The 10291-nt window shown below is 42.5% G+C and overlaps 1 protein-coding gene across 1 annotated transcript; it reads right to left on the reverse strand.

Annotated features, from left to right (window-relative positions):
- LOC137136159 (uncharacterized) lies at positions 1 to 8745 on the reverse strand. The gene is made up of 8 exons (XM_067521289.1): positions 8587 to 8745; positions 8332 to 8446; positions 8105 to 8201; positions 3229 to 3245; positions 2724 to 2818; positions 1457 to 1580; positions 1256 to 1370; positions 1 to 141 (listed from the first exon to the last, which is right to left on the reverse strand). The coding sequence occupies exons 1-8, from the start codon at positions 8645 to 8647 to the stop codon at positions 109 to 111; spliced, it is 657 nt and encodes a 218-aa protein (XP_067377390.1). The 5' UTR covers positions 8648 to 8745; the 3' UTR covers positions 1 to 108.
- Positions 8746 to 10291: the final 1546 nt, after the last annotated feature.

Here is a 10291-nt window from a genome sequence, read left to right on the forward strand (position 1 = left end):
CAAAGTTAGCAATATGTGCCTTCTTATATAATGGTATTTATTCACTCCTTTGATTCACCCCGTCGTGTCCGACACAGAGTTAGTTGCTGGTCAAAGGTCAATATCAGTTTACTCACGGGGAACTCCAACACAGTTCTGGCCCTGCGGACACACACAGACACACACGCTTAGAAGCCAAAGCCGAAGCAATCGTACTGTCACACGGAATAATCAGGTTAATTTGATAGAATAAATCTTTTCAAATTAAAAGCACGTGGATCACTGTGAAGAAATTAAATGGGAAAGAAGTTAGAAGAACTGCAGCTCATTGAGAATTAGGTTAAAATGTGAAGATAATGACATTTGACAGAAGCTTTTCATTGTTATTAAACCGAGATGACTTCACATTAATGCACAGATAAATAAAAATAAACACGTATCTTTTATTTATAGAAATAACTACGTCTGAGTGTTATTTCATGTGCCAAATTCAAAACTCCTTTAAAAATAGAAGCACAGTATTTGCCTGTCATGTCCTGTTGGAGGCGATGAGTCAGTGTGACTCTATCAAACTAAAATCTTTGGTGTTTATAAAACCTCATAAGTGAAAGAATTTGCGGTTGCAGGGTTTGTCTGGCAACACACTTGAAACCTAATGAGGCTTTAATTCTTGGTTCAAGCTTGTGGTTTATTCTGTATAAACAAATACATTTTATTTACATAAAATTGAAACTTTGTTTTAAAGATTGTTTTAAATTGCAACATTATTTTAGGTTTATTTGGTTTCAAACTAACATGGAATAGTCTAATATTTTAAGAAATATTTGCCATCTCATGAAGAGTTTTATGTGAAGCTCGGGAGCTGTGGGGAGAATTACTGTAGTTTAGATTAAAGGAGCCGAGCACAGCCTAGCTGGCTAATTAGCATGTAGCATCTTGTTTGTTTGGTCAAACACAAATTTAAACCAATGAAGACTCAACATAAAACTAATATGTAAGAATAGTTTTTATAAGATCGCAATAAAAGTAAGCTTTCGATGCGCTTCGGTGGATTTTTTTTCTCTCTCCACAAGGAAACTCGAGCATTTTAAAATGAACTATTTGACTTATTAACCAAAATCTTATGAAAAAAGTTTGTAAATTATATTAAAAGTTGAAAGTTACTGCTTGAAACGCACTATTTTAAACTCGTATGTCGTAGCAGCCATCTAACGTACTATGACACTTTAAAGTGCAGAGCAGTAGTGAAAGTGAAAGTCAGAGTAACGTGACTTACAGTGTAGGCTCTTTTCTTGCACTCCTTCTTTTGTTGAACCACATGGTTCTTCAGCCGTACGACCCACTGGCCTTTGGCGGGTGCACAGAGTTGCCTGTTCCGTCTGGTCACCAGACTGCAACACCAAACCATCAGAATTACATCGTGTTTTCAGCGCATCCACACACATGTGTGATGGGCTGCAGGCGGCCCCAGACTTACATGGTGGCGTCGATAGCACAACCCATTCCACTGATCTGCTCCCGGTAGTCCACAATGAGGCCTTTAGCAACTGGTTTGTCCATGACCGTCAAGCAGCAGTCGATGAGTTTCTGAGCAAAAGACACTGAAAGGCAAAGAAAACCAGGGCAGTTCAGCATGAAATCAAACTCTGTTCCACGTCCCCCCCTGCACACACTCTTCAGAATTGTATGATGTACTCTGTGAGGACGTATCAAGCACGAGGATGGACAGAGGGGCTGTGCGGTCGTGGTGTCAAACTTTCCTTACTCTTTTCCGTTTGCCAATATATGTCAGTATTGGAGCCCACAGTAACGGCGGCAGCTGTTTTTCATAAAGAAACTATTTTTTTTATGCCTACAGAGACTTTTATAAGCTCTTCACTGACAGTGATTCATAAAAACATTTGGGCCTTTACTGCTCATACTTTACAGAACTGTCTATATATTACACTATAAAACAAAAACCATTCAGCATGTGATCTGCTTTTAGGGTTTAGGGTTAAAAGCCAAAGCAAAGCACATAAAAAAAGTAAGAGCTAATCTAAAAACACTGCAAAGCACAAGTTTTCCATGCAAGTTAATGTGTGTGTGTGTGTGTGTGTGTGTAAACAAATGATGGGGTGTGACAGGATTTCATTTTCCACTCCATTAAACATTTGAGCAGTGAGGGTTTATAGCAGGAAAACAATAGATAACTTCACAGGATGAGGAAGTGTCCGGTTACACTGAATGTACGAGTAAAGCCTGAGGACCTCTGCTGTATTAACGCCTGAGCATATTTAACTTTTCCGTTATTGTGTTAAAATAGACAATAAAGCTGTTAGTTTTTTCCTGCAAGCGAAAATCTGTGGAAAATTTGTATCATCGTTGAGATGACACAGAAGTGTGTTGTTTTATTTGATCCTAAGTGCTGGTGAGTAGCACTGAGTGTTGTTTTAAGAGCTGGAAGTTCTCCGCTGACCTATTAGTCATTCTTGTTGTTGCTTAATGTTGTAGTATTACTACATCTGCTCTGCGCCGCATCCACGTTCATCCACCGCAGATACTACTGTGACTGACTGTGCAAACCTCTGCTTCCTTTTACAGCTCTTCCAAATGAATTACTTCAGATAAATCACATCCTGTTTTCTATCTAAGCTCTAAAACGCGGCTCACTTCACTTTATGGCTCACTCAGCAAGATGGGAGCAAAAACAGAAAAAGGTCTTGGCTCCTCACGAGCCGTAGGAGGATGGAGGAGACCCTCACCTGTGCAGAAGCCTGCGATCAACAGCACGCAGAAGAAGATCTTGGCATCACCCCTCACAGCCATGTCTGATTGCCGAGCTGGTGAAGTGGTCTCTCTGGAGGATGGTCAGCTGTCAACACCTACACAGGCAAAGGAAGTGAGGTGTCTGGCTCTGTGTGCTGCTCTTTAAATACTCCATTTGCTTTTTCACTTTCACTTTTTGTATTTCTCACTCCTCCTCTACACACACACACACACACACACACCCTGGATAACATCACCAAATGCAAAGCTTTGCCCCCCCCCCCCCCCACAAAGCAAGACCAAAAAAAAAAAAATCCCCTCTTCGTGTTAATTGTTTATCAACTTTGATTTCAGTTCCCAGCACTTGTCAGACGTCCTCGGCTCTTCTAAGGTACCAGGAACAGTCGGTTACACTCTGACTCAGGCCACACACTTCTCTAATCTTAATCAAACACCAGCTCCTAATAATTTAACCCTAAGGTAAGAAACATTTACTCTCACAGATTTGCCTCTGAGTCCTGCACAAATTTATAAAATTGTAACTTGAGATGTAGAAAACGCACACAAAAGGACCTTGATGTGCACGTACGTGCCTCATGAGTGCAACGTGAATATTTGATACTAACCGAACACTGTGCTTTGGCTCGACTCCCAGCGAAAACACAGTTCTCATGACACTCTGCAGCTGCAATACTCTCACGTTTGTATTGTTGGAGGTAGTGCTTGGACTCCAAAGTACTTTGGGAATATGTAGAGTGGCTCCCCTTCTTGTATATTTAGCATATGTGTTTTCACAAAGATTTATATCTTATTGGTTCCACGGGTCCTGAGGAGCTGAGAACCATAAAGAATTGCAAAAGAAGATTAATTTAACTCCATCCAATATAGTATTTACACCGTCTTAAAAATACCAATGTGGTAATAAGTAGAACATTTTCAAATTTCTGTGTCTCAACACAAAATCCTTGTTCTCTCTGAGGCACGGTAACAAAGATAATTGAAGATTAAAAAGTTTTATTTCAAGTTGGAACTAAACTAAGACCCTTTAATTAGACTTCTAATGCAAAAAGCTGTACAGTTTGTGCAACTTGTACTACAGCTCACAAATGCGACGGCTACGGTCCACGAGTTTCGGATAAACAGCGCTGTAAACACGATTTAAGATTCAAGATTCAAGATTCAAAGTGTTTTTTGTCATATGCGCAGATAAAACGCATGTTTCCCTGTACAATGAAATTCTTACTTTGCCCTCCACTCTGAATGTCACACAGTAAGTAAAATGAGAAAAAATAGAAATAAAATAAAATAAAAATAAGAGCAAACACAATAAGGCTCTTATTGTGTTTGCTCTTATTTTTATTTTATTTTATTTCTATTTTTTGTCAATTCTCATTTTGTGTGTTTCTCATTTTGTGTTTGTTGGACAAGACACTGATAAATGCAGCAGCTGTGCAGCCACAATTTACCCACAGGGATAAAAAGCAGGCTTTTCAATGTGTCAAAGAAAAAAAACAACAAAAAAAACCCATGAACACAGCTTTTAAGTTATTTGCAAATATGTTTTCCATAAAGGCTCAATGAATCTAGCTCAGAAAAGTTACTACCATCAGTCACTGACCCTAAACTTAACATAAAGGAAGCCCGTGACCAGAACCGTTCCTTGGAGAACGCCATCTGGAAAAGCAGAGAAACCCTGAAGATTTGGCGTTTGACCTTTTGCACACATTTTACATCTTCGCCTTGGAGGTTTTGCTAAATGTGCAACGCAGTAAACTGCCCACATTATGTTCACTGGTATCATAATTACCGAGTGAGGGAACAAAACGTAAGTGGGGTTTGTGTCCCGGGTGTTCTCTACTATCTATTCACTGTGCGTCTCTTTTTAATACTTTTTAATATTTAACGCCTCTGCAAAGAGTTATTTGACTAGAAAGAAACAGAAAACACAAAGCAGGAACAAACACAGACATATTTCCATGTAATTGACACCTCTGTAGAAAAAGCTCCGCTGAAACAGATACCAGCGTGACTGGATACACTTTGGGTGTCTGTAAAGAACTTTCTCTTCCCCACTTAGTGTATTGAGGAAGTTCACAGCATTTCGCTGAGCTGTGGTCTCTTTGTGTTTATTGAGCTGTGTGTGTCCACTGTGTGTGGCGAGTTCTCCTTCAGCCAATTTGACCTGAAGCTGCAAATTTATGCTGCTGGGAATCCCCAAGTAAAGAAAACAAAGAAAGAGAACACATGCACATGAAGTCAACACCAGCAAACGTCCTTATGCGTTTAGCAGTGTGAGCGACTTTATAACATGTTTGCAATGCAAGTAAATGCAGGAACAGAAGCAAAGTAGGCGAAACAGACACGACTGCATACAGCTCTATATTTGTGTGTTTGCATCCAGTGACACGCTGTCTCAGTGCCAGTGCAGCATTTAGAACAACAGATGATGTGAGCGCTTGCCAAATCTGTTTGCTGTGTTTACTGTGTGTCGGACTTTCCCCCGCGCTGAAGCACTTACGGGAAGGTGAAATCAAAGTTGACGAACACGAAGTTTCACCTCCAGAGGAAGAATTGGGCAAGAATCCAGACAGTAGTCTCTGTCCAAGGGCGATGTTCCGCTAAGTGTTGATGAATGAGCTTGTCATTGCACTGAAATACAGGGAAGGGCGTGATTTACATTCCCTCAGGTGGAAACTGTTGAAGACTGTAACCAGCTGCTTCACATTATGAAATCGATTCCTCTCTAAAAAGATTTGATGGATTATATTAGACAGATCATTTTTGGCAGCGATAGCCCCCCTGCACTCTGCTGGCTTCCAATACAACTCAGTCCCACAGCGGCCATCGCAACACTTTGCTGCTTGATTTAAAAGAGAACATCTGCAACACATCTGTCCCCGATGCATTAAGCTGCAGCTATATTTGGTCTGCGGTGACCTACTGTAAAACAGCTCCCACATCTACTGTGAGAAACAAGCACCGGATGCTCTTGGACATGAAGAGGTTTGTCCGTGAGGACGGTTTGTTGCTTTCAGCTCTGAGACACAGCTGAGGTCAAATGAAGTTGCAGGGATTTCCTGTAATGAGGTCCCTTCTTCTTATAAATCCTGGGGATTATTACTAGCAGATACTTGCTTATTATCGCACAAAGAAATGGATCCTTTCAGCATTATGAGCATATTCTCACAAAACAATGACGAATATCCCACATATTTTAACCATCACCTGCTTTATGAGATGTGTTTTTACATTGCGTTTCGTGGCGTGGGCGCTCAGTGGGTAGAGCAGCAAGACGGGATGCAGAAGTTGCAGGGTCAAATCCAAGCCTACATGCCAGGTGTGTCCCTGACTCCCACTAACTATAGGGAACTAAAGAAATGTGAGAATGTCCCCAGTGAGAGGGGGCTGCGACCCCCAAACTGCTCCAGCAGATTCTACAAACAACATCTCAGATCTCTGTGCAGAGACCCGCAGTCCTAGGACCAGTTAAGACACTGCACACAAATCTCAAGTTCAAGCTCCAGAAGACCCGAGCTTAAAGGTGGGTATGTGTGTGTGTGTGTGTCTTTCCTCTAAGGGTCCACGTACTTACCTTAAGGTCCAAAAATGAGCCCAAGGTGCATGTGTAGAGGTGTAGTGTAGATTGTCGCCACACATCCAACGCGACCTGTCTGTCCACTTTAAATGACAAAGTACATTGTAAACCAGCTCATTTACTGTAAATGACGAAGTGCACTAACAACAACAAACAATCAAGCAGGAGAAAATCCCTGAATGTACATTCAACACTTCAAATAAAGTCCCTTAAATCCCCCAATTGAATTCTTTAAACTCCCCTGATGACGAGCATTACAGGTGAATTATGCTACAGATGAGGACAAAGAAGCATTTGCTTTGCTCTGCACACAGTGGAAGTCCTTTGTGTTTTTCTTTACAGACTCTCGTTCGCTGAACTTTTGCACTTCCTCTAAATGAAAAAAGTTTGAATGAGCTTTTAAATCGATGGAGAGACGACAGGTGTTTTCCTGATTACCTGGGCTCCAGTTTGTGGGCCGGTCCGGAACAAGCGCACATGAAAAGTCCCCAGCAAACACACGTTTGTTGGCAGTCTGACAGCTCATGAGTGACTCGATAAGGTGCGTAAGTAAATGCGGGAGCCGAAGCAAAGCAGGAAACTGCTGGAGGTGAAGAGGGTCCAGCTGACAGACCCTGTGAGAAGAACCAGAAAAAGGAACTTTGACCCGACTTTTTTTTTAACATTACAGCAGCAGCAGTGTTTTGGAGCTGTGTGTTTTAACCAAACCCAAAGATGAGCTTTTCATTAACCAGTCAGGAATTTGTGATGTCACGATCACAATAATTAAACAGATCCCTGTCAATTGATTTCTTTGTTCAAAGCTTCCTCGTTAATAAAAAAAAGTTGATGGTATTTTTTAACCCCACTTCTCCTGATCATGGACTGTTAGAGGAAACAATCGACTGCCGTCCTGGAGAAAGTTTCGCATCATTTGTACCACAACAGCCAGACCCCTCCACAGCTTGTGCCCCCTCGGACTGACACCGCCCTCCCTCCCTTGCTGTGCACTGCCCTGTCCTGGAAACACTAGGAAAGCTAAGCACGAATCTGCTGTAATTCAGACGCGGAGCCCGAGCTCCGTTGGCACCAGCTGTTTAATTGGTTTCATTATCAATGACTCATCATTCTCATCGTCACCAGCTGCCGCTGCTGCTGCTGCTAGGCAACCAGGTGACGGGTGACATCCAGAGGACACGTCGCAGTTTGAATGAAAGGCAGAAACAACAAGGTACAAAATCATATCACATTTTATTTCAAAACACCGGTGTAACAGTCAGAACTACAGAACACACCATAAAACAAACCTATCAGCTGTTAAATGCAGTTTCTACAAGCACCTTAACCTTTTCTAACATTATTATGTTAGTGTCAGTTCCAGGTTTGATCGTTTAGGCAAGTCAAGGCAAATCTTTTCATCTCTGTAGCAGTTTTCACTCATCGGGGAAAAAAAACAAAAGAGCCCTTCACAAATGCTCAGTCACGAAGGAATTGAGACTCACACCACAGTCACCACAAATGAGAAGCAACACACACAGATCTTTACATTCAGCCAGTGTCTGAATATGGCGCATATACTTTATCGTCACACGTCAGATGAACACGATGACTCCGCTGTGATCTTCTTGGACCACTCTGATTTCCTCCAGCACGACACGAGTCTGGCTCGGTGGAGAGTCCAGTGCTGGAAAAGACAAGAGACCCATTAGCTGGTGATTAAAGGCTGCAAGACAGATTTGCATTTGCATGTGTGAATTAGGTTTCTCATTAATGCGGTATAATGCACTTTTATTTACCTCACTACTGTTTCTTGCTATCCAGATATTTGATGTGAGAATTCACCCACTGCCGCTTGCTGGGGTGCACAACACACAGTGACCTTCCAGACTTCGTGATGAACCTGAAAAAGCAGGTGAGAAACAGAGAAGAGAAATGAAGCTGCAGACAGAGCTGAAGAAAACAAAACCATCTGCTTCTGTTAACCTTGCTGTTTCACGAACTAGGGTCTAGTCCACGGTGTGGCCACTTACACAGTAGCGCTGATCTCGCACCCTTTCCCGGCCTCCTGGATGGTGTAGCCTGCAAGGACCTGAAGTGGCAAATGCTTGTCCACCACCATCAGACAGCAGTCCACCGCAACCTCAGCTGCGGGAAGATGGAGAGACAAAACTGATCAGAGGGAGCTTTTAAAAAATACATTTTGGACTTTAGCAGCTTCAAAAGGAGACATGCTGTGAAACCTGCACCTGCAATCAAAGCACCAATGTTGCAAGGATGTGTCCTACCTGCCACAAACCCAGTGCACACGAAACCCAGCAGGAGCAGAGCTGCAACTCGAGAGGCCATGTCTCCGATTCTTCAAAAGGTCTGAGCTTAGTGAGTCTCTGCAGGAGTGTGGAAGTGTTTGCTGTGAGCCAGAGACGAGACCTGCAGGTGTATTTATACGGGTGCAGGAGAGAAAGTGAAACTTAGATCCTTTCTCCCTGACTGGAAATGGGAGAAAGTTGGCACCGGCCTCTGATCCGCTTTGCCAATTACCCCCTCACTTCTCTGGTTTGTGTTTCTTGCCAAAACCTTTTGTCTTGTCAGAGACAACCCTGGGGCTAGTCTTTATCCAAGCATTTGTCTTTCATGAGAAACACCTTCATGCCTCGTGTTTGCATCACAAGGAGAAAGGCCATTCAAAAGCACAAGTGTGTGTCAACGAACTATATGTGTTTGATGTTCACCGGTGCATCAACATACAAAATACTTCTTATATCTACTAAGTGTTTTGCACTCGGTGAACTGCGAACATTCCCTGATGTCTTTTATTCCGTCAAAATGACCATTTCGGTTTTATTCACGTCAGCTTAAGGATGCTGCACTTAATAAGACATGAAAATGTCAGTTGATCATTAAATTGCCTCAATTGTTAAAACTGTACTGGGTTACATTTGAATGTGTTGCATGTGATTGGCTCATGCAGTAAAATGAAGCAAATGACGTCCCGGCTGAGCAGTAAGTTACAAAATAATCAAACTGTCAGTGCAAAAAGGTGAAGTGTAAATAATGAACAGAGCAGCAGTTTGCACAAGTAAAAGCCCTGCAGCGTGTGGAGCGAGTGCTGAGCGCAACAGAAATGTTAAGGGAGCTGTAAGAGCTGAAAGGGTCTGTCAGTTTGAAAGGTCACATGTGGCAGATCATCTTCATCATCATCATCATCATCCGGAGACCTGCTCCGCACCATCCAACAAGGAGGTATCCACAACAACGATGATCCGACAACATCAGGAAGTACCTCCTACAGTAAACTGGAATATCTAATCTTCATCTTCATCTCGTCCTCTCAGAATCTCACTTTTTATCACTTAATACCAAAGTGGTGACAGTGGGCTCTGGGGATTTTTCAAGGAATGAATACGGGCAGCATTTGTATGCATGTGGAGTGTGGTTGTCGGTGTGAGTATTTATGCATGTGCGTGCACGCATCCAAGAACTAAACTACAATCGGGGAGTGTGGGAACTGTTGAGCAACAACGAGAACTCTTTTCCCGCCAGAAGCATCGGCTTTGCCAAGAGTGATGCAACCAGAAATAACACTGGGTGGGACCGGACATGTGGGGAGAACTGTTCTGGAAGTGCACTGGAGGTGTGTGTGATGGTATATTATACACTATTTTTTATAAAACTAAAGCATCAAATAACTGCTGTTTGTGGAATTTATCAAAAGGAGTTGGGGCGACTGGAGGTGGAGCGGTTGTCCGCCAATCCCCCAGTTGCTGGTTTGATCCCAGCTCCTCCAGTCACATGTTGGCCAGCTGCATAGCAGCCCCCCCATTGGTGTGTGTGTGTGTGTGTGTGTGAATAAGAAGCAGTGTAAAGTGCTTTCAGTGCCAATAGGTAGAAAAGTGCTGTATAAGTGCAGAACGTTTATCATTTCTCATTCATAGTGAGGACATGAGAGCAGTGTTTGTTTAAACATGCAAAAAAACCATCAGTATAAAGGCT

This window comes from Channa argus, chromosome 11, assembly GCF_033026475.1.
Source record: "Channa argus isolate prfri chromosome 11, Channa argus male v1.0, whole genome shotgun sequence".
Classification (NCBI taxonomy): domain Eukaryota; kingdom Metazoa; phylum Chordata; class Actinopteri; order Anabantiformes; family Channidae; genus Channa; species Channa argus.

What these genes read in the sequence shown, in the direction of transcription:
- LOC137136159 (XM_067521289.1), bottom strand. Translation starts at nt 8,647, where the DNA reads ATGGCCTCTCGAGTTGCAGCTCTGCTCCTGCTGGGTTTCGTGTGCACT. An exon ending in GATCGCAGGCTTCTGCACAG is followed by an intron (nt 1,581 to 2,723) that starts GTGAGGGTCTCC and finishes TTTGCCTTTCAG; the next exon opens with TGTCTTTTGCTCAGAAACTC. An exon ending in TGTGCTATCGACGCCACCAT is followed by an intron (nt 1,371 to 1,456) that starts GTAAGTCTGGGG and finishes TTGGTGTTGCAG; the next exon opens with TCTGGTGACCAGACGGAACA.